Source organism: Parambassis ranga, chromosome 5, assembly GCF_900634625.1.
Source record: "Parambassis ranga chromosome 5, fParRan2.1, whole genome shotgun sequence".
Lineage (NCBI taxonomy): Eukaryota > Metazoa > Chordata > Actinopteri > Ambassidae > Parambassis > Parambassis ranga.
The window spans coordinates 24,503,776-24,529,248 of NC_041026.1; the positions used below are offsets into that span (position 1 = coordinate 24,503,776).

Below are 25,473 nucleotides of genomic sequence, written 5' to 3' on the forward strand. Positions count from 1 at the left end.
AAACACACCTTGCAGATAATAGAATTTAATGCAATCATATTTAATAATTTGTTGCTGTTAATTTCATATCTTTCTCTTTCTCTCTTGCAGTAGGAATCCCTCTTTAAATGAAATCACATCACAAATCTAAACCCTTATGCCAAAGTCAAGTTCTGATTCATTTATTAACCATGATGTTTGGAAAACTTTTTGTTTTTCCTCACTTCTCCATTTGATCTTTCTGACAGCAAATGTGAAAAGATCAAAGCAGGTTTTGTGCTTGATAAGCCATCTCTCTTCTCAAATGATTTTTGTCAGCATGTAGTATGTTTTCTTATGTTTGCTGTTTAAATCGGCTAAGAGTCTCTCTTCCTTTTATCTTGTTGACACATAGAGGATGTGAAGGTCAAATGGATGTGTGAATGCAATGAGTTAAACTTGTATCATTTTATTTTCCTGACGCGTTTTCATCATCATTTAGGGGGTGGGTACTTTTTACTCTCCAGCAGGTGTTGCCAAGGTTACGCCCAACCACCAATCAATTGTGAGCAAGAGCAACATGCCGTCTAACTGATGGAAGAAGACTGCAGTCCCTCACAGCAGAGTGTGCTGATAGACACCATAAAAAGACTGGACCACTGCTACACCCCACTGCTGTTCTGCTGTTCACTGAACTTTCTGTGCTTCCCTGCTTCCTCCTTCTCTTCTCCCTCTAGAACCCGAAGGATACGGAATGCCAGAATGAGAGCATCCACTAACCAGCTGTTAGCCCGCCCCTTTGGCTCCCCTCATAGGTGTTTACCTTGTCCACTAATTGCATGTTGGGCCATCATCCATCGTGCCCTACTGCATTTCACTTTTTTTTCCTGTAACCTAAATATAATTTTCCCATCTTTACACACATTAACATCGAGTTTTGTTTTTGGTGCAATACCATCACTACACAGGAAGTCCTTGTTAGGTGGCAAATTATGACTAGGCTTGAGGAGACGGGTTTAATCAGCTCTATTTAGGGATGATGATGTGCTGTGCTGCCGCCTCACTTTTCAGCCTCTTTTGACTCACTGCAGAGAATGACGGGGAACCGAGAAGTTGTTTTTCATTATACCACCAACTGAGGAGGATTTATATCCAACAATGCGAATGCTGAAATCACTTGAAATTGAAAAATGGCAAAGTAGTACCTGCTAAACAAAAATCAGTTGCTTCAAATTGAATGAGATTAAAGTGCCACCTCACGAGAGCTGCTTTGCATGAAAGTTGGATGATATCTGCTGTAGTTAATAAAAGTAAATTCACCTCATCCTATCCCCTCTGAAATGCATTCACATATAGATCACTTATACAAGGAGAGTCTAAATAAAAACTCTATTAAATAGGTCTTGGGGGTTTTTGACAGAAATATTTATTCCTCACTTTTTATTACTATGATGATTCCTAATATTTCTGTGCAGGGTTCAATAATCTTCTCAGTTTTGATTATTTTGTTTGTTTTGATCAGTAAACTGATGTGTGAGGTTTCCCTTGGTGTGTTTCCTTCATAGACAGTATATGTGAACTAGGAACGAAGCTTCTGTGGTGTCACCTGAAGAGCTGTTTTTTTTCCCTTGCTAAACTCCTAATTCAGTTAAGAGGTGGAGCACGAGTTGGCCTGAGGCCGGTTGACAGTCGCAGAAGCAAGAAGTTCACACTGTGACTCGGCACCTGTCTATCATTCAAAGTGCACACCCATAATTCTGTATTATTACTATCATAACATGATAATTCTGCTGCTTGGCGATCTTTTGATTAGGTGTGGGAGATCTGTAGTTACTGTATATTGATATCGTCAAAAGGACGAAAACACTGTGTTCTCATGGGTTTTCCTGGTTTTCTTTTCCTTTCTGTTTGTTTTTGTTTCCTCTTTGAATGCATAACCCAAGATGTCTATTTTAAATGCTGACATTGTTGTACTCTATTGTATATCAAAGCCTCATCCACTTTGCCATTTTACTGTCAACTTTTTGGGAATGCACACTGAAGCTCACCACCATGGATATTGAACGTGGACATGAGATCTATATTATAACAGTTAAAACCCACTTCCACTCAATAATGTGCTTTTCGTGTCGATGCACAGTGAATGTTAAACATCCAATTTACCCTTCACTCTGCAGGATGATGATGTTTGTGTAGGCAGTTTTTCGCTGACTGCTGAAGGAGGAAAGTTTGTCTGTGCCCACCTTAAATCTCTGTTTTAAGACATGAATCACTAGTTTGAATGCAAATTATGGTGAAATATGCAAGTTGTGGACACACCAAAGCAACATTAAAGACCTAGTGTAGATGAAAGCCTTATCTCATGTTGTGTTTGCCAAAACATTGCATTTGAACACACCACAAAGACAGAACAACAAGAACGTATTTTCTGTGCCGTGTCATGCTGTAAACAATGCAGCGCTTGCATACGCAGATTGTAAAAATATTCCTGTATTGGAATGTTCAGTTGAAGATGAAAAAGGAGGAGAGCCATCTGTGTGTGCCCTCTTGACTTTCTTGGTTGGTTGCTTGTTTTTTTCTTGCACTGCGTTACTATGCTGAACATACATTGAGAATGATGTCCTTCAACATTCTCAATCAAAGGCACTGATAGAGGTCCCACTAGTACCAGTCAAAAGCTGATGGTCACAGATGGCAGACTGTAAGCTTGGTGTGTCACTGCCCTTACACAGACATGGAAACTTGCAGTGCACATACTACAAAAATGGCTTTGATTTATAATTTGTTAGTATCTGAAATATTAGATATTCTGTCATTGCAGTATTTTTTACAGGTCACACGTATTATGTGTTTGAGGCACTGAATTGCCTTATTCCACTATTTAATAAATGTTAAAAGTGCTGGCGGCTGCATGGAGAAGCCTTCACGTCTCCTTAGCCAACTAGAGAGAATGCTAACTCCTTATTATCTGCGTATTATGCCCACAAGATCAAAGATGGGTTAGCAGTGTCATGACAAACTGCACAGTGTAAGCCAGAAAATGTCAGCATCCAGAAAGTGTAAACTGGAACATGGCTGCAGGGATGTGTTATGTGTTTTAAAAAAAATAATGTTATAGTTCTCCCACAGCACAGACCAGCTGATGTGGATAATCCGCTATCTTTTAAAAAGGCGCTCGTCACAACCCTAATTAATATCTTGACAGCTTCCCATCTTGTATTAAAGTAAAAGCGTAATATGCTGTGACTATGAAATGCATCTTATAAATATTCATGCTCACATCTAATCTTTGCCTGAATGTTTTTTTTTTTTTTTTACTCTTTATGGATCTGTGCGAGACGTGTTGCAAAAAAAAAATTAAAAAATGAATAGATGAGAGAGACGATCTAATGGACCACAGACACTGCATGTTCATGACTGTAGTCGGGCCAGGACTTCTGGCTTTGACCTTGACCACTGGAGGAGAGCCATGTCTGGGCTGGGATCCATGCATCACTCCCTTGTGACCATTGACCTCCAACCGTCATTTTACTTAACTAGTCCCTGTGCAGCACTCGGCAGAGAAGATGTAACCTAACATCAGCAAACCTTACTTTTTCTCTGTGTCTGCAGAAGTGTGGAAAAGTGAGAGAGGGCTTATACAGGGCCACTGTCCTAAATTCCTCTTTGGGCCAACTATTAATTTTTAGATCCATCTGTTAACAAGATGAAGGCCTCCAATGTGATTTAAAGCACCAACACCAATTAACACAATCCTCACATGTATCCATAAAGTAGCTGCTGTAGTCTGTCAAAGATGACAGATGGGCTTGGAGTAATCAGCAAACAAGGCTGTTTGATTCAGGATGTTAGCCATGTAGCAGGCTGGAGTCTTTAGCTTTGATGGACAAACAACCGAGAGAGGGACTTGAATTGATTGAAAAACATGAAGCGATGGACCTTTTTACAAGTGCATCTGTCAGATCACTGGTGAGCGTGTTCTGTGATGGATTGAACTTGCTGACACGTCCCTGCCAGGTAGCAGAATGTTTGAACACCTTGACGAATGAGCAAGAGAATTGATCTCTGTCTGTGTCAAAATGTGAATACGTGTCTATGGGCTCAATGAATAGTTAATGTTTTAAACTTGGCATGGCCTCACGGTGCTCAGCAGACTTTAAAAATATGTAGACAGCTATTGTGGCAGAAAGTAATTAACCTTAAACTTATTATACCATTTTGCATGGTTAAATTTTACAGGATCAATGCCACCCACAAGATAAACAGACAGCTTTAGCAACTCATTTGACCCGCTTTTGGGTTGGGTGCTTTTTTCCCCCCGGCAAGTGCCGTAAACGGTCAGTTTACCAAAACAAATGGGCAATCATCCATTTAAATAATCATGCAAATAAGCTAACGTTCTATCAACTGATCACCTTTTCATTTTCCTGGATGAATTACAGAGAATCAGATGATTTGAAAAGAAAACAGTTTCCATCTCCATGAGACAAAGGTTTGTGTGCAAGTAGTGCACACACAGTAAAAAAGTATTGGAAGGGTCACAGGAGCATGGAGCAAATGAAGCAAGTGCATAATTATAGGAGGATTGAGACTTGTACCTCTGAACCTGAGGTCAGCTTCAGAGAGTCATTATTCTGCATTAATCTTTGCCCCTCTCTGAGAAAAGAGAGGCGAGGTTTGATTAGCTATTCAAAAAATACTGTTTGGCTTTCTGATCACACAGTGTTGTAATGGACACCCTCAGAACTGGAACTAGCTGACTCGAAGAAGAGTTCCAGTGTTTTCATTTCATTATTTTCATTGTGGTTTTTTAACTTTAATGAGAATGGAAGTATTTTTCTGCCTTGCATGATTGGGAATGCAGAATGTACAGTTATACATAGCCTTGACACATTTCTACAGCGAAACACTGGCAAATTGTAAATATTTAAGTGGTATCTGCATTAGATATTATTACAAGCTCTACTGTAGTGTTTCATTCCTGATTCATTTTTAGCATCAGTGAGTGTACAGTAACTTTGAGCTTGTGGAGTTTGTGTGTGCGTGTCAGTGGGTGTGCATATCTATTAATGGACAAACAATGACTTTTTTTGTTGTGTAGTTTTTTTCCTTTGTGTAATGCAAAGCTCCCACACAGCTGAAAAAAAACAGTTGTGTTCCTGGTTCTCTCTCAGCTAACTGCAGACTTGTTAGTCCAGTAGTAACAGCAGAAAAGAGATGTTATGTTGCTTAAAAAAAATAGAAGGCAGAAACCTAAAGCAGACCTTTGAACTCCAGCTGAGGGTCAGATCCTCTCTTGGCGGGTTAAAGGGTAGAGTCTAATCACCTCGTCAGTGCTGTGAGAGCTCAGGGGGATGCGACAAACCTGGAAAACCTGCTTCCATCATTATCTCCAACTTCTCCAAAGAGAGAAACATGTTTTGACATAAGCGGATTGTTAGTTGTTTGTGTGTAAGAAAATGGAGTCATTGTTCTCTGCTGCACAGCTTAATGTGCTCCTTCTGTCCATCCTCTCAGGTTCTGCAGCAGGTTTGCAAAACCACATTCCAGCAGCAGGTGGGCTGTGGTGTCATGAGAGATGAACCGTGGTGGGATTTTATGAATATGAATGTAATGTTGATTTGGCTATTGTTAGTTTACATTTTGGTATTCGTGCCTGTGAATATAGCAGTAAATACACTCCTACACATCAGCTATTCAGTTCTGTATCTTATCTGGATACATATTGCAGCAGGCTAAGCAGAGTATTTTAAATGTCCCTTTCTCTAGCAACATTTCCTAGTTCCTCTTGGCGGATCTCAAGGTGTTCTTAGGTCAGATGACATCTGTAATCCTTACTGTGACCTCCGTGTGCCAGGGAAATCTCCAAGATGAGGTGCCCAGGAGGCATTCTGTTCTGATGCATAAACCACCTCAAGTGGTTTGCTACTCTTCTCTAAGCTTGCACCGTAAGGCTGTGCCTACCTATCTAGTCTCATTCTTTGAGTCAGTCCCCAAAGTTCAAGATGCAATTGCAATTTAATTTGTGGCTGAGCTGTCAAAGAAGTCAGAAGATTTTTTGTCTATCCTGTTTCCACATTTCACTGCCAAATCAACCTGTGGCTTCACTTTTGCCATTTGACTGGATTGAATGCTTTCCCAGTGAAGGCAAGTCTTAGTGAGTTTTGTTGTTCTGTGTGAGCGGTGCTTTACTTGAGCATGCTTATAATGTTTTTTTTATTCCACTTATTATGTTTGACCAGTAATGTATGATGATGAACTGCAGCACTTCCTGTCCATCCCCTCAAGTAGCGTTCCCCCCTGGATGTATCTCAAATGTACCATGACAACCTGTCATGCTCTGCTATACGCGCCTGCAGCCAAACAGAAGGGTTCATTCCCCATCAGTGATCAGGGATGAGCGGGCATCTGCGTGTGTCTCTTGTTCAGAGAGTTTGCTACAGCGGCTACATGACAACACAAAATGGTAGCATGTGCGCATATTAGAGCATCAGCATGCATGTGTTGAGTAAATGAGTGCATATGTATGTGTGTGTGTATACCCATGCTGTGGCTGAGGGCTTACATGTCTCATACACTGGGATAAAGGCAGTGGTGCAGTAAGGAGAGCCTAATCTGAGTGCATGTGATTGGTCCAGCGAGGCTAGAGAGATATGAGCATTTGACTTGTTAAAAGGGATGTTCTTCACTTGGAGCCTCGTTGGCCCTGACATAACTGGGACGTAATTCTCCTTGTCAAAGCTAATAATCAATTCCCACTATGAGGATAATCTGACAGCAGACCCCCACTGAGCATAACGCCTCCCAACGCAAGCTGTCGTCATGTCCCCATATATTAATAACAGCCAAAACAGTTACCAGTAGCAACTGAAATAGCCCCATGTGGTCCATGCACTCAACAATGGGCCTGATCTCTACTGAGCGCTTTGATGTTGGAGTTTGATGCTAATCACCAATAATACAGCACATCAGGGGAGACTGCCTGTTTCTGAAAATTTGGCTAAAGATAAAAGAAGTTTCACTTCTCCAGGCTGTGTGTCCAGACCAAATGACCTCTGTAAATCTACTCTTGATTTGTTGTACTGTATCTGAGGACTGGCTATTCTCTAAATATATATATATATTTTGGGGTACATAACCTGTGTATGGTACAGTGGCAGCAGGTGTCCCCCAGGGGGTGGTGAGATGAGCCGGGCTGCAGCATCGTTCCTCATCTGGACGGAACATTAATAACGTGGGGACCTAGGGAGAAAGCTCCATCTGGGCCAGGCTGGTGCACTGCTGAGGGGACACACCACTGACTCCACAAGTCTATAATCCCTCACATAGTGCAATAGCAGCCCATAGGGCTCAGTTGACAAACACACAACTCTCAGGTGGAGCTTTTCTAGACAATCCAAACCCTTAAACAAAGCACCACCCACTTTCCTCCTGTGTCCATTTAATTGTGCATTTACAGAAGAGGTGCTGTAATTAAACTGTTTACATTTGCAACACCTGACACTTCTGACTACAAATGAGCTCTTATGAATAATCACATAATTATTTTTAATACCCTTCGGCCCCTATCCAGTGGTGGGTGTTAAATAAATGAAAAATTGTGAAAATTATGCGACTGGGGGAGGGGAGGAGTGGCAGACCCAACTAAAGGAAGCAGATTTATTGAGAGGTCAGATCACCATAACATAAAAGGGGCAGGGTGCTCAATATTGTAGCAGTACTGCTCAGTGACTTGTCGTTTCCATTTTATCACCACCCCTTCTATAAGTGCTTGTTAATCAATACACTAACAACAAGGGTTCGGTCACTACATGTGCTTGAAGCACAGAGATGTGAAGTGTTTACACCTCTCTACCTCCATCCCTCAGTTTGTACTTTTCTAATTCAAGGATGTGGACAATTTCTTTATATTTCCTAATCTCAAATTTAAAAAAAAAACATTTATATACACCTTTATTTATTGAATTCAGCTTAAATTTTGTACCTTATTGGCTTGATGTTCAGATTTCTGAATACCTTATGTACTCTGTGGAGTTTTGATTCTAATTTATATTCCAGGATCTTCTTGAGTGTCAGCTGTGGCTAACCAACCTTATGAAGCCCACTGAGCAGGCCTGTCTGGCCCTTCATGTAACATGCTTCATAATGAAGATATTTTGGTGTCTTTTCTTCGTGAGAGGCCAGTCAGAGGCGATGACTTTGATCTGTGCTGAAGGTGCAGGTGAAAAGATCGAGACTGAGGAGCAATAAATGAGCTCTGCTGGAGTGAAGGGCCATCACAGTTCTGTCTCAGTAGACTTGTGACTTCCTGTCATTTTTTCCCCTTTTTTTCTATGGAGCTGCTTCTGCCTGATTGTTTTTCTCAGCTGAGGTAATTCAGGTGCACTAGCCTGGAGCTTCCCTGACTTGTGTTTATTAGTTATTCATTTCCATCAGCCCGAGATGCCTTGGGCGATGTGATCTGCAACGTGCTCCCCGTTCAGGTGTTCAGGAACTAGATCATTCTGTATCTCCCATGATGCCCAGAAGCTCAACACAACTGTGTTCACAATGGCTGAATGCATTTTAGGCATACGAGGCACCACAGGGACAGCACACAAAGGTTATGTTCACTAGGTCTTGGTCTGAAGCCTATAAAGGATTTGGGAAATGATTCAGTAAAACTTCATTTACCTGTTTGAATAGAGACATAGTCAGGTTCTTTAAAGCTCCCATTTCACAACTTTTCAACAATATAATGTTGATGAAGATTCCCAGTCATCCAGGTCACAGTTAAAGACAAGTTTGCTGCTTGCTGAGTTTTAGAAAATTCTTCTTACTGGTGGACATTTAGCTGCAGTTACCCACATGCAGTTGATACTGACTACCAATTGTGAGTGAGTGTAAAAGTAAGACTGCTGTAATTTTAATGTTTTAGTGTCTAGCTTTACTTACTGGCAGGCTCTTTACATGTTTGCTATTACCTTTGAATTTCAGATAGGAATTGTTTAACTTCTGTGTGTATGTAGAGGCAGGTTAACAGATGGTCTGTTATTGTGGTTAGAGAGAGAGGTTAGGAAGGGTTGAGTCAAAGGAGATCTGTTTATATAATTATGTGTAAAAACACTTAAAATGATTATATTGGTGCTATATACTGGATGGAATAAGTTCGTATATTCTTTTACAAGGGGTGGGACGGTTCAGGAAAAAAATCTGAATCGTTCGGTACATGTGTTTCGGTTCGGGGTGCATGTTCTTTTTGGTTCTGGACATGCGCATCAAGTAATACAGAGAGGAATTTTTACCACAGCATTGAGACGAGTGTTGGCAACTTGGCGGCTTTCCAAACTTTTTTTAATCAAAAGCAACTAGTGACTCTCTCTGGTGACTTTTGAAGACTGACGTGAAAGCATGTATCATTCTGCAGTCAGCTACTGTCCTTGACAAGCAGCGACCGTGAGCTCCTCCCCCACCTCAAAACACTCACAGCCGGTCAGTCTCTGTAGCTTCACGCAGCAGGTTCAGCTGCAGGCAGAGCAGAGAGACCCACAGCATTCTGCGTCCAATCGTGCGCAAAGCTGCTGAAGGTCCCGTCATGGCTTACAGAGCGGGATGTAAATAGCATATTTCAATGGCAAAAAGAAAAAGAAAACCACGGACATCAGTACCATTAGCTTAGCCTAGTGTAGTCATAGAGTTCAGTCTATCCAAATAGCGTGTCATTCTCTGTCCGACGGTGGGAGTATGTGCGCACATGTGTCTGTGTTTGTGTGTGTCTGTGTGTGTCTGCGCATGTGTCTCTGTGTGTACACGCATCGTGCCTCTGTGCACAGACAGCAGTGGTGAATTGTAAACCCACAACCATGCAGACAGAAATGACATGCTGCCGTGCAAATAAGATAAATAGCATAAATTGTTTAGTTTGTTTAATAAAAGAACAAGGTGTAGAGCTGTTCTATAGGAAAATCTTAAATGGCTTCTGTTGTTATCTGGTGCTATATAGAAATTAAAAATAAATAAAATTGACTTGACCTGATATAATGATGGGGGAAACACTGAACTGATTCTTAAATATGTTGAATGTTGGATATATATTTTGTGCTCATCTATGGTATTTCCAGAGTGTTAAAAGTAGAAAAAACCTCAACATTGTAAACCAAACCAAACCGAAAACCGTGACCTCAGAACCGTGATACGAACCGAACCGTGGATTTAGTGAACCGTTCCACCCCTATCTTTTACAGTGCTGATGTGATTCACATTTAGCTCAGTCAAATAATTCCTTAACTCTCTCTTCATTAATGCAACATCAGTTGTTTTTGTATAATATGCTGTCCTATTTTATTTAATTTTATTTAATTTTTTATAATAATTTGATATTCAGTAAATGCCATTGTTGCTTTTGTGTAGTAGTGTAGAAATGTTTGAGTGATTTTGCAGAAATGTACCCCACAGGGAGTTTTATTATGTCTTTCTGTGTGCATGTTGTCACTGGATGCAATTTCTACCTTTAGGATGTTGTGTAGATAAAAGGCATTAGATGTTCTCACCATCCACACAGGAGGGTTTGTTGCGTGTTGTCCCAGCCACTTTCCCTGGTAAACAGGAGCACTTGACTGTCTGAGAGCGCTCCTCAATACGATTCTTGTTACAGCATCGATGGGCAGCGATTACCTCACACGTACCTCCCTCTGCAGAGACATAAACATAGGTCCACATGTCAGTAAGTGAGAGAGATTAATGGGAAACATGTCGTTGATAATTAACTGAAGCTGCTGTATAAAGATCCTGTGTGTGTGTTTTTCATAAAGTATAAACCACAACGTGACTGAAGGGAACCTCAGCTACCGCACATCATTTTATTTGAAGCAGGCTGCAGTACAATCATTGGGCACTTACACTGTAAGTATGTGTAACAAATTGGCCCTCAAGGCATCTCAATTATGTCATCTAATTGCATTTCACTCAGTGCTGGCTGTCCTCACTCCATACCAATCAGCAGATGATGACTATCATGAAGAATATTCCTGTGTCTGCATCCATGATGTCTTCCACATGTTGCCAATACAATTAAAAGGGGGTGTGTCTTTTGTCTGGGCTCTGCCAGTGAAAACCACAAGGACTTTGATAGCTGACACATTTGATTTCCATGGCTTTGGCAATGGTCTCAGGCTTTACTACACTAAAGCATTAACTCCAAAGCATAGGTGACATCAGTCAAAGCAAATGCTGTACAATAGGGCCAAGTCTGACAAAGGAGAGTGTCAAAAATATTCAGTGAAAAGAAAAGGTGATGTGAGCTGATGGTGGTAGTGGGTCAATATAACAATGGGGGGGGGGGGGGGGATTGCCCAGGGGAGGGTGAGGGGGTGATGAAGCTGAGGGACATCCTGAATTGAGTGAGACAGAAAGAGAGAGAGAGCTAGAGCTAGAGGACAAGGTGTGTCTGGCTGCCAGGGACTGGCCATGCCTGTGAGTAATGAGGGAGCCATGAGAAGTGCCCCCTTCACACAATTATAAAGCGTGGGGCTAATGCAGCCAGCGGAGCTGCAGGAGAGAGGCCCTCCATCACTGCTTTCCCTTTTCCTTACGCCCCAGGAAAAACTCTTTATCTTCCCTTGACAGCCACCGCAACAGACACCAGCATCCAACAATTAAACTGGAGCTCATCCCAGGACAGGGGGAGAGGAGAGGGAAGGAGAGTTTAACTTACTCTCCTCTATATACAGTATGGATGGAGTGCAAAAGACAGGGCAATAACAAAATGCCACATTATACCTTGTTCGGGCATTATTTTTGTTGGCTACAACATGTTTTTTAAAGAGGATATCCTGCTGCGGTGAGAAGATGCATTTGCTTCCACTGGCCTGACAACAACTGGTGTGTGTCTCCAGCTAGGTTGGTTGTGCAAATGTTTGAAATGGCTTGGGTCATGAATTACGGAACTGAGCTCCCAGCAGCCTAGACAAGTTTGGCAACAGTTTTCTTCTCCCATTCCCATCAATGTCTGCCTCGGCCAGACCAAAGGCCGACGAATTCTGGATTAAAAGGCAAACATTTGCAGTCCTGCCGGACCGTGCTGTCGTGCAGTATTAATGTCACTCTCTCAGCGCTTGTTGTTAGATATTTCTAGGCAGGAGGAGGCAGAACACAGACTATAAAAGTGAGGAGAAAACCCCCCTGAGTGTGCTAAAACCCCAAACCCCACAATGTTGGCTTGTTGAATATTTTACTGACAGCTTCCTCACCTGCAGTCTTACTTTCAAGTCAAAGCAGATCACTAAATAAGTAAGGGCTTTATGTTGCGTCACAGAATGCTGAATTTGGTTGAATCCCCTGAGCAAGCTTCACTGCCTGGTCTGGAGGTTTGCACATGTTATATTCAGATCTCATGTCTCAATTAGGCACACACATTTTGATTAAAAAAATGCAGGAACAGATGTAACTAACTTTTATAATGGCACCATGACTGGAATTGTTATATAGTTTCAGTTTCCCAAAGTCAAAAAGAACCCAGTGTAGGTGCTGTGCACTCACTTTTAATGACAAAAGAACATGTGATCTACCATTACATTTAGCGGTCCTGAATATTAAAGATTGCTAAATGAAATATGAAAATATTCATTTTTATTATCCACCTGTTGTGGTACCTTTGAGACATATGACTGAATATTACTGACTCAGACATGACCTATCCTCATTTTATTATGATTATTTTAATAATTGGTGTCACACTTAAGAAATATCCCTAACACACACACATATATGCACAAGGACTGTGTGTCATTCATGGAGTGAGGTCCAGCCATCAGCCATCAGGTGGACATTAGGCATGATCACTATACCACTAACCATCTGGTATGTAGAAGAGAGAGCAGCGTAAATGGCTTCATGATGACTCCACTGGGCCAGTCACTAGAGCCACTTAGACAACAAATGGGCCACTTGGACTTGACATAATCCCATTCAGGTAGCTGAGAGCTCAGGGAGAGGTAAATGGCCATCAATTATCTGCGTATAAATTTGTTGCTGTGTTTATTTGAGCATATTTTATTTTGGTATTTCCTAATAGATATTTTATGCTCAAGTGCACAGCAGTAACTATGTGCACCCTGGTTCAATGCGGTATCACAACAACTTGAGACATGACTGCGGTTGTGATGGATGTAGTGCTTGGAACCTGTCAGGCAGCTAAAGGGGTTAAACCAAGCCGTTAAGATGGAGTGGGTGGCTGTGCACTCTAGCCTTTGGTGAGAGGAGGTGAAGGGCATCGATGGGACCATTGACTGGTCATTTTTCTCTCAGCAGCCTACAGTGACAGCAGCCATTAAATGATTGGATGAGGTGATTATATTTAAGGAAATCAATGCTTCATTGTTTTCAGCTTAGCCCAGAGGCCAATTAGAAGCTGTTAATGAGGGAGTGCTCCAAAAGGTGGAGAAAGACTAGGGGAGAAAGAATGGAGTGCAAGGTAACAGGCCATAATTTTTCAAGATATAGATCTTTGAATAACAATTTACATATATGAATACATCATATTCATTCATTAGATATCCATCTTTATTGGAGAGCATATGGATTTGATACAGACTCCCACTGAGAGTGCTAAACTACGTGTGTAGCTTGAAAACCCCTGTTCCAGCCAGCTTTGTTGGCTGTCTATAATTCCCTGTATATATATGGATTATGTCTCATGAAGTTCAACGCTTCGGCAGAGCTATGTGATGGCTATTGGTGCTGTTCACTGTTCTGGTAACAACCTTGACTTTTTGGATTTTTTTTTTTTTGGATTGGATTGGATTGTGTTTATTTAAACATTTAATTAAACATTCCAGTACAGAGGGTGCTGTGCTGTTTGTAATACAGTGTAAAAACACATGTAAGTTAAGAAATTCCCTGCAAAGTTCACTTTGCTTAAGATGAATTTCAGCCTGGTCTTTAAAAAAAATTATACAAAGCTCCATAAATACTGCAGATAATCCCTTTTGAATGAAATGAACTAATAACAACTCAAATACATCCACAGAGCTGTGTTATTAAACATACTTAATTTGACTTTCAGCACTTTTCAACCTTAAATCTCATTTTGTCTTGCTCGAGTTTTAAAAGTTTGTACTATTGTTAAAGTACGGTAATAAAAGTAGAGGAGTACATGAGTGTAAAGTCTCTCAATGTAGAAACTGACGATACATCATCTGTCAAACAGCCGAGAATTTCTGCCATCACAGATTATAAGAATGTCAGGCACAGAAATGCTATTTTATGGATAAAATTATCTTGATTCCCTCCAAGCGCCTGGTGTGAGAACAAAGTGGTTGACACTGATGGGCAAAATTGTGAGATTTACCAACTGCTTTAATTTTAGGCTTCAGAGATGAGAAGTGAAGCCATGGGTGATAATCATAGTTGTCTAAGATTTTACTTTATACAGTCAACTTCAGAGGTTTAAAACCTGCACCAACAGATGAATCTCCATCATATAATCCATGACTCCATATTGCTGTGCATACACTCAAGGTCACCATGGCATACTAGTTAATAACGCCACACTGAGAAGACTTAAAGCTCACAGCTCACAGCTCTTTTTCATCCTCTGAGTTACAACAATTGCAGGCACCTGGTTGCCCTTTGTTCCCATTGCATGGAAAAATGCACGTACCTGTGACATGTGTCACCACATCATAAAAAAACAAGCTCTTCCCACTGCACTTTGGCTCAGTTTCAGCATCAACAACTATAATCTATGCATAGTGTCCAAGAGCAGTAATCAGTGGCTCACCATCAACGAGCATTTCTGTTGCCTCCTCTCTCTCTAATTCTCTCCATTTCTCTTCCCGCTACAGTTATTAAGTAATGACATATGGCCGAGGGAAGGGACGCAGCAGTTGGGAAAACTTAAGCCTCTCAAGGACTCGTCATAACAAGTTAATCAGTGCACACTTGCCGTTTCCGCCTGCATGCTGGAGTGGCTGTTTTTTTTGTGCCAGACAAGCAGGTGCTGCATCAACCACAGTCCATCTTTCCTCACAATCCTTTCTCCTCTGTGAGCTTGTTGTTGTTGTTGTTGTTGTTGTTGTTCCCCAGTGCTTCGGTAAAACTGACAGCTATCCACAGTTTTGGAACTTCTAATTGTCAATTTACATCTCAGGTGCCAGCACCAATTATGGCTCGTATTGTCAGTAAATAAAAGTAGACATGTGTAGAGCTAAGAAATGTAAATGTGACACTCAGTTCTTTTTCGGAAAGCAGAGTGAGGTCTGCATCTGAAATTACTGCTGAAAATTATGCACATTTAAAAGACAGATTGAGACTCATGGTTGTCACATGCAAACAAAGCTACTTTGTACTATGTGGCAAAGAAGTAAAGTTAAACCTCTACAAAGTTTTACAATTCAAGTTGTTTATTCAGCTGGTTTATTTCTGTCAATTGTTCTTCAGTGACATCATGCATAATGGAAAATGACCCCCTTTTTTATCACTTTTGATCCATTTTCTCAACCAGTTGCATAATAAATTTGTCAAACAAGTTCAAATTAAAAAAAAAATGGTTGTCTTGATGAGTTTTGAGGAGAGAAAAGAAGGAGGTTATTAAAGATTTGTTTCAAGAGGAAAAGGCATCAAAGTGGCTGTGGGCCAGCTGTCCCGCGGCATATATGTTTAATGATGCTCATCAGAATTTAGCTTTTCATTACTTCAACATCAAATTGGAACTTGGTGAACACTCCCCCAATTACTTAGAATAATGTTTAAACAGGCTACAAAGCGAAGGTAGAGGCAGTGCCAGGGAACAACTTTTCATGTCCTTCCTCTTGGCAAATGATAAGGTTTACATATTTTATCAGAAATTACACCACCCTCATTTGCTGCCCACATGCCTCTATTTCTCTAACAGTACCAGTTAACATAGTGTACAAAAAGACATCTGAGTCAATCAGAATTAGACCTACTACTACTACTACTTTATCCTTATGATTATGTCACTTGTGTGATGTTAATTCCTTTAATGAAATATAAAAGAGAGGTGTAACAAAAGCTAGAGATACTGTATTTCCGTTTGTATGCCAGGTTACAGCTGAGCAGATTTGTTAACATTGAGACTGACTATGACTGCGTTCCATGTGAAAAAAATCCATTGTTGGTAACAAAAATAAAAATGCACCACGTTTCTTGAAAAGGAGTGGCCCATTGAACGTTTTTTTATTAAAGCCATAATTCTGACTCCTTTCTACCTACTAGGCCAACATTGCCACTATTCTAATAAGTGATAACAGAATGCGACCTACAATAAACATGCTACTTAGAGGAAGTTTGAAAAGTTATTTTGTCTGGTGTCCACTTCTCCTTAACACCTTTTGTATTTGGTCCCAAGCCACTTCCTTGCACTCTGAAGCCCTTTTCCAGAGAGCCAATAAGAAAGTGATGCTAATGAATAATAAATTGTAGCCTGGGGGAGGACAGCCTCGGGACGTGGTATGGCACAGAGCACCTCTAAGAATAACAAACAAATTAATCTCAGCCATTGTTAACGATTGTTTATCCAGTCTAAATGTCTCTTGACCTACGTGTCAGTGATGCATCAGGAGCTGGAGTGGATTCAGCATTTATCAAGTGCCCATCAGCACCCTGTTCCGTATGGTTGCTCTGACCTCAGCCAGTGTGAGGGCTTCAGGCTGGTTTCTCACTGACCCGTCTGTGGCCTGGATTTCACTTTCCTCCTGAGGCAGCATCACCCACAGTAATGGGAGTAGACAAACAAGTGGACATAGTAGCTATACTGGTGCCTGGAGCTACCACAAACCTGAAAGAGGGAGGAGGAGGCGGAGGGGAAAGACTCTCTAGAGCTCAAGCTGACTGACGGGAACCACTGACCCAGCTATACTGGAGTCACACGAATGAATGTTGTTTTTCTCCCCCCCCCTCTGCTGGTACGGCTTACTCCTGAATCCAGCGATACTCTTGTAGAATACTGAATACCACTCTGCTACAGGCACATCTTACAGAAACTACGGACAGGGTTTGATAAACGAGGACGAAACCTTGTTTTTAACTGGCATTCTTCATGCACGGTGACATGGTAATAAGCTCCAGTTTACAGAGTAGGAAAAGTATTGCACCATTGGTGGTAATAGTCTTGACATCTTTAACAGGTAATTCCATTAGTACAAATAAGTGATGTGAGGGGCATGCTGGCCACGGCCCTGGTCGATTCTTAATCACCTGTATGGGTTTCCTCTCGTGGGCCTGTATGACTCCAATGCTCACATCTTTATGGTTATTAAAGTTAACGATTGCTGCGTGCCTCATTTACCAAGGCTCTATCAATACCAGTTCAGCACCATGAAATTACCCCACTCCAGAGGGAGCAGCATGACAAACCGGATTAAGAAGGGCTCTGTAATACCCTGGCATATATAACTCTCCGTGTCATGGACCGCCGCATGAAGACCCACTGCCAAGCTCAAGCCCAAAGCAGGGAGGGGTTCTATGTGGATGGCTCATAGCCATTATGGTTTAAATGTCAATTCAAGCTTTTATTACCCACATGGTTGTTCAGAAAACTAATAGCTGACATGTATTAAAAAAACACATTGAAGAAAGCACATTAAAAGTTCTCAGAAGTTAACATACAGAGTGATGGAAAAAGAGAAGTGATTATGGTAAATATATGCAGGATGTAACCTACTTCTGTGGTCTTTCAGGTGTAAGCATAACTTTGCTGGATACTCTTTTATAAACATGGCAGTTATATTTTGTATGGAGAAGGGCTTCTTTGCATTTTAAACATGGTAGCAAAATAAAAGCCTGCAGAAAAAGGCAGACATGGCTTGTGTCTCTTCACTTATTTCCATGACAGGAGGGCGAAGCCAGAAATAGTGTCATGCAGTGCCAGAAAGACTATTGCAAACAATTTGCTATACTGTCATGATCTTATAAAGAGATGCAAAAGATAAAACAGGCGGACTTCCACTTGTCTGTTGTGTCTGTTACACCACTACAAGCCAACAAAATGTCAGTCCGAGCCTGCAGGTGTAGCTGTGTACATCCCCCCGGTTTTACTGCACCTTGTGGTACACTTAGCAGTGCCTGACCTCTATTCAGTGTCCATATGACACAGGTCACTGCTCACTCTAAATGAGAGTCGGATGGCAAAATGAGCAACTAAATTGTCCATTCAAAATCACAAAACTGCCTTTTTGAACAGTGCCGAAGTCCAACCCTCAAAAAGTAACATTATAGGGCGTAAACAACCGGATGCTGTGAGCCTTGCAAAATGGCCCAAATTAAAGTCTCAGTTCACCTCTTCTAAAAAACAAAACAAACAATCAGAAAACAAAGAAAGAGAAAAAAAAATGGCTGAAAGTAAAATGCTGTTGAGGAGTGTGTTATACACCACGTGATGTAAACTTGTGTCTGGTCAGAGGTCTGTTTTGAATATTGTGTAACAGACTATGATGCAGTGGAAGAGGTGTCATGCATGCAGAGAACATGGTGACTGTCTCAACCAACAGTCACGCCATACTGGGACTCCTGCGTGTGGGGTCTCAGATGGCAGGGTTCAGACAAGGTCTGCCTAAATCACACACAATGCGTTATCTGTAATATGCCTAATGCATCAGCAGGCACTTAACATCAAATTATAGATGCATGCAAAAATTCCCAGAGTAGTGTATGCAGAGAAAGGGCACTTTGCTGTGCAAATAATCTGCTCACTTTCTATAAAGCCCAGCTATTGGGGCTTTGTGTGATTTTGCATAAATGGGCCCCATATGCAGTATGTGGTAATAAGCTCAAATCTCTCTTTCTGGCATGTTTGCATGTTTTAGCACTGCAATAACTGGTTAACACTTGCAATCATAAACATTGTTTTGTACAAGTACTGTAAAGATGCACTCCAAGCTGTTGTGCAAATATGGCCAGAAAATTTAAAAAAGGGACCCTGTAATTCTAACTTATTATTATTATTATTATGATTATTATGAACTGTTAGTGTTTGGTGCAATGCTGTGATGATATGGCGGAGCATTGATCACTTGTGATGATGAAACATCAAACATGAAACAAATCAAAAAATAGGGAGAAATCAATGTGCTAACTACTTATGTCCTGTTTGACAATGCAGAGTAATGGCGTCAGATTGGCATTTAGCAGCTGACCTTGTTCTCGGTGGCAGCAAGGACAAGACAGTGTTGTGGACTATAAAAGAGGCAGAAGCATGAAGCTGTCACAAAGAGCTTCTGTCATGACTGGAGAATGTAGCTCAGGGAACATCATTACATTGGCATTGACATTTGTGGTTATATATGTTATATATATATTCCATCCCATTGACATATATGGTTATATTAGGTTATTATGTTAAGAGCTGCACAATGTCTATTATTATGGCATTCTTTGATTTTTACATGGCCGTGCAATCAACATAAAACAGACTTGTTGTAGTTCTGTTCACGCCTCCATTGATTGTGTGTACAATAGATAGAACAACATTATGAAAGTGTATGATTATTATTATTATTTTCAGCACATCAGCTTAAGTACAGAGCTGTTTCCATATGTTCCCTATCCTCCCTCATGATTAAATGTAATTGTAGCCCCAGATTGTGTGTGAAATGATCTGATGAAAGAAGCTCTCAGAGAGAATACGCGCCCATCCTTAGTGGTTTTTCTTTACTGTGGAAGCTAATTATCCTCCTTATAAAAGCTTTGCAGATACATTACAAACATAGAAATTTCAGACCAATCAGGGTGCAGAATGAAGGCTACTATACTATTAAACATACACCACAGTACACAATGTACAACAAATAAACAGCGTGCCAAACAGACAATATAGGACAATGAGTATCTATTTTTGCATCACAAATCACTTAAATGAGTTTTCACCCTATTTCTTCACCTGTGGGAACGAATCACAGCTGTGACAGATGACTGTAAGGCAGATAAGGGAACAGTCTGGGTGTGGGGTAAGAATTAGACAATGGGAACCGCAGTTATTTGCGGCCTCTAAAATTGGAACAATATGAGAACTTGAACATAATTTGGTATCTGATTACTTACAGCGATATCCATCAAAACACACAATCCAGTCACTCAATATCGTTACTGTCTGCTTGATAAGCTTTTAAGCTGGAGATAACGTCTTGATGTGGTAAAACAAGTGGGAAAAGAACCTCATCTATTTCTATTGTTGAGGCCACAACAGAAAAATGAACAGCCTACCACCGCAATGAGGGAGATGATTCATTACAAAAAAATGATTGATGAGTTTATCATTAACAACCCGCCATCTCCACTTCCTGCTGCGATGGAGACAAAACAAACTTTCCCCACCCTTGACATCATTTCGAGTCGATACTTTCATATTCTAGAATCGTCTATTAGCAGTGTTTTCATACAGAGCATGTGTTTTATCTATCTGAAGACATAATATTGCAATCAAATGTTTTTAAGCTTCCTGTGGTTTCTTATCAATGGCAGCAAACACTGAATTGACTTAATGATGGAACGTTGTGAAAAGAAATAAACTACTTTTTTTGAGTGAGAATGATGACTTCATCCTCCACTGCAATCTTTCTGCAAAGATGACTCAATCAGGAATTGAAATATGCTTTGATTCCGTCACTATCAGTAACTGTCCCCCATCTATGAGATTAAATATCTCATAACCATAATGAATGACACAGGCACTTGTACCCAGTAATTATGAAGATTAGAATCATGACTTTGTTTTGAACCCATGCCTGAGTGGATCTTCAAGGTCATACTTTCGTAAGAATACCACACAACGAAACACAAAGACAGAATGAATTAAATGTTAAATGTTAAAGAAGTGCTTCTGAATTTGCTTCATTACAATGACCGAGAGACTGCGCTCTAAGAATCTTGAATACACATCAAAATGTGATGCTCACATACAGTGCATGTACCTTAGGTGTTATATTGCATTGCAACTGTGAAAACTCTAAGCAGAGATGAAATGAAAACCTGAATCTCCTCATCAGTCTTGCTTCTACATACCTGTAAATTTGATCTGTGCCACCAGGGTGGACTGTGAAATCGTGTGGCTGCACATCAAATTGTGACTGAACTCAGTGTGCATACTAATGCCTTTGCAGTGCATACACTGGGCTCTGGGATAGAGAGAGAGAGAGAGAGCAAGAAAGCAACCAGAGAAAATGTATCTTCAAAGAAAAATAAATATATTGGAAAACTGAATTGTGTTGACATTTAGTGAATATTTTATCCGTGGAGAGAAATAAGGTTAAACACAATTTTCAGGTACATAAAGGTCCACCTTAACTACTTTTCTGGCGGGTGTCGCCATAGAGTGGACACGTTTATTGGAAGAGATATGGCTGGTGTAGTGCCAAAAGCAGCAGTGTGCACGCTCTTTATCCATCATGTCCACTGCATCATTTCCCTGGTCATTGCCTGTGTACTTGTGCTCCAAGTCGTGACTGTGGGATCAGAGCAAGGAGATAAGTGATTGTCTCCCGGCAGACACACACATACTGCCTTGACAGGCCATGAAGAAAAAGGGGGCTATGCAATGCACTAGATGCTCTCCCTGTTCCTCTCTGTTCTCTCTCTCTCTCTCTATCCATCTGTCCATCCATCCATCCATACATACCTTCATCCATTGCTCTCCAAGGTAGGTCAAAAGAAAGATCCTGCTTGGCAGCTCATTCCTCACTTTGATGAAGCTTCTTGTTAGAGAATCATCAGCTCCTCTCTGTATCTCTCAAACACACACATACACACACACACAATGCAGCACCATCTTTCACTCTAATGCTTTTTTTCAGAATGTCTCCATTTCACTTTCTCACTGACTGTCCTTCCCTTCTCACGTCTCTCATTAAAGACATCTGCCACACTGCTGACTGAATGGTGACATGTGCAAAGAGGGCAGATCACACATGCATCACTCTATGTCACTGACAGTGTCATAGAAGTCATAGAAGTTTAGTGTCCCGTCCAGCTTGCTGTAGTTGCAATGAAGCAGCATCTTTGAGCCCAATAAATACTTTGGGATGAGACACAATAGATAGCACAAAAGCATTCCAACATTTTAAAACGACTCTCGTGGTAGTTGTTGCAATTAAGTCTTGCAGCTGTCAAAGACAAAAGACGTTCAGCACAGCACCAGTAAATGTTCTTAAGTGGCAACTAATGGAATTGTGCTGGTTGTCTTTTGCCACTGACACTGTTGTGAAGAAGTGTGTGTTTGATTAATTTCATCATGAAGGTAATTTGTACATTAATTTTCACATTATTGCTCTGATCTGTCAACACCTATGCACTCTAAATGGAAGAAAATGCAATAACGATATTTGCCAGCTGTTTCTTGCACACAAATCAAATTAGAGTGCAGCTCTCAAGGCTCAGCAACAGATGGTTGATCACAACAAGAGGAGAGTAAATCCCCAATAGTTACTGTACTATGACAGTCCTGTTTATCTCCATGGACACTCAGAAGAGCTCTATTACTTACCCATTTTCTCAACTGACTGCATTCTGTAACAGAAAGCGCCTTGTTTTTTTTAAAATTTAATTTATTTATTTTTTTTTTTTTAAAAGGCAGAATTATTTACCGGCATACAACAGCCCAGATGTGTTGCAAAGTGTCTGCTATCTTTCTTTCTCAGAGTTGCTGTAGCTGACGCCGATGCCAATTCTTTTCAATGTAGAAATGTCTTCAGACCCGCCTGCTCTTATTGGAATTCAATAAATCACCTTCAAGTTTGTCATGTGACCTTCTGAGAATAGTGCAGCTTTTTGTTGAAGATTGGCACGCCCTCTCTGGCCTACACACCTCCACTGGCATCAGCTGTAGTGCCCCGATAAGAAGCAATAACAATAATAAGGATGAGATACTGTGCTGTTTTTTTGGGTTGTGTTTTGAACACTCTGTGTCTGCTCTTAAAGTGAATCTTACAGAGGAATCTAAAGGAGGTAGGAACAAAATATATTTAGATATGAGTATATAAATTAATTCTATCTTGCAGGTTCTGTTTTTCAGGTTGTCTTGCCTGTATGTCTATTATGTCCCCATAATATACTGTATTACATGCTTAAGGGCCCTGAATATGACTAACAAACTCTTAAAATCCATATTTTAACTTTTAAAAAGTTATGTACATATTTTATTAACAAAAAAAAAGCATGTGTTGGATCATAGATCAGTAGACTCCCTGAAGAACCATAAATATCTGCAAGATTACACAATAATCTATCCAGTAGTTTCAGGAGACCAGCTTATATGGATTTAGTTTTGCTAAACATTCAGTAATTAATTGAAGCTTCATAAAAATAATCAATAGAGGATTTGATAATGAATATTCTTCAGCTGCAGCGCTGCAAATGTGTCAGATAAAAAGGATGAAAGGAAGAGGGAGCTGGATAAAAAGACAGACGGAGCAGGTTGCCAGCCAGCAAGCTCACCATACTGTTATGTCTCCTCATATAACTCTCCCTTCTTCATCAACGCTAGGTCTCTCGCTGACCTTGTCACAAGTTTAACTAAAACTTTTTTTTTTTCAGATGACGCAGTTTTACAAAACTTTTCCACCACATTTATTTGGTTCCCTTTCAGGAGACAAACAGGGCTGTGAATATGGGTCAGTCCTGCTGGAATACTAAAGACTTTCAATTGCAAACTATTGATGCATAATCTGGCAATGAATAAGGCTGCTGTAAAACTCTTTAATCAGACTCATTACCTCAGATCAAAATCAGGAAGCCATTACACATTTTTTTCTCATTAATGCAGTCGAATGGAAAAAGGGGTAAAGGGTTGCACTTCATTTTTGGCTAAGCACTGACTTAAGAAACAACTCGAGGAAGAGCACCAAAAGGGAGAGAGAAAAATCTCTCCTGTAAACACATCATTGCTGTCATGCACTTAAGTTTATGCACTTCCACACCTTGGTGGGTAGGGCCGTATTAAGACAGCAGGGAAATTGTTGTAAGGAGAACTCAGTATTTCAGGAAAAAGCCTCTTGTGTTTTCTGAGTTGCTATGGAGACAGTTGCTTCCCCATCTAAAATATGATTTGTTGTCTGAGAAGGAGAATTGATGTGCAGTCATCCCTTTGTGCTGATTTGGGGATTGCCCTCAAGAGGGGATATAGATGATATTGAACATACAGGAATTTTTTTTAGCTCAGTCAAGGTTCAAATTATTAATCCATTCATAAAATGTGCTGTACTGTAAAGACATCCATGATTGTCATGTATGACAGGTGCAGGTGGTGACTCAGTTCAACCAGCAGAGGTATTTCTTTTCCTGTGTACTTTGCAGTGAGCCGAAGCTTTGTTAAATTGGAGTCATATTACAGTATAAGACATTTACTACTATGTTAGAAGGCATATGGATGAACTAATTAGGAACCCGCTACAAAGTGTTGGCTCCCAGCTTGGCCAGGTAATGAGCTGAGCCAGCAACATAGAAAACCCCTGTGTGTTGCTACAGGGGATGTCAGGCTAAGATCTCCATACTGGAGATTTGTTCTTTCAACATGTCCACTGGCACACAGCAAGGTACACGGCGCTGGCCCCGCAGCAAAGCACTGTTCACTCAGTGTTAATGAATCAATCAATTTCTCCCAGATAAATCACAGCGAACGCCTTGCAACGGCCGACTGTCACCATGATGAATTCCTTCATTTCATGTAATAAGCTAGCTGGGAAGTGATTTATCCCTGTTGCGCAGGCGGCTATATACAGCAGTGGACAGGCGAGAGATACAAAATGAAGTGTAATATGTCATTGAAATATTTCTCGTGCAGTCAGTGAATAAGGCTGAGCTGCAAGAAAAACGGTTAAGTCCCCAAATCCAGTCGATATCACAAGATCTCTGGGTGAAGCAGCCAGTTGGGATATTTGGTTGAATGGCTGGTCTTTTGCTGCACTAAGAGTTCTTTGAGCCACCGAGGGCCTGAGCCACACTTCCTGACATCATACATGCAGCTTGCTGACATTTGGTTTGCATTATGCACAAAGCTTTTCAGGGCTCCTGTTCTCCCTACTCCTTGTATTTCAGAATGAGACAATGATAAGTGGGAGTAAGAACTACATTCTAATGCTATTGATTTCCTTTGCTCTGCCTTTGTTCAGGGCCAAGATTAAGAGCTGTTGTGATTTTTTTTAAAGTGCAGACCTCCTCTCTGGCTAAGTAGGAGACTCTGTGCTAATCAATTTAAACCACTGCCGAGCTCAAAGCACCGCACACAACAATCCATGCCCAGTTCATGTAAAAGGATTGAAGTAAGTGTTATGGTTTTGTCCTGATCCCAGTTAAGTGATGCAATTACTTGTCCACCTGTCATTTGACCTGCAAAACTTACACAATAGCAGGGCAAGCAGCACATTTCCCTATGTATTATATCAGCCCCTTGATATTTTTCTGCACACAGATGTGTGAGACCTAACTTAAGATGTAAAAAAATACTGTAATAAAATAGAAGGCATTAGACGGGAAGTGAATTAAAATGAGCCATATCAAACTAATGGATAATTCTGTATGAATAAAAAA

The 25,473-nt window shown here is 40.7% G+C and overlaps 1 protein-coding gene across 3 annotated transcripts in view; it reads right to left on the bottom strand.

Moving 5' to 3' along the window:
- Window positions 1-25,473, bottom strand: part of tafa1b (TAFA chemokine like family member 1b) — a 101,203-nt gene that overhangs the window by 8,035 nt on the left and 67,695 nt on the right. For all 3 annotated transcript variants that reach the window (XM_028406470.1, XM_028406471.1, XM_028406469.1), the window contains exon 3: window positions 10,488-10,628. In XM_028406470.1, coding sequence (XP_028262271.1) covers window positions 10,488-10,628 — 141 coding nt within the window. The remainder of the gene's footprint in view (window positions 1-10,487; window positions 10,629-25,473) is intronic.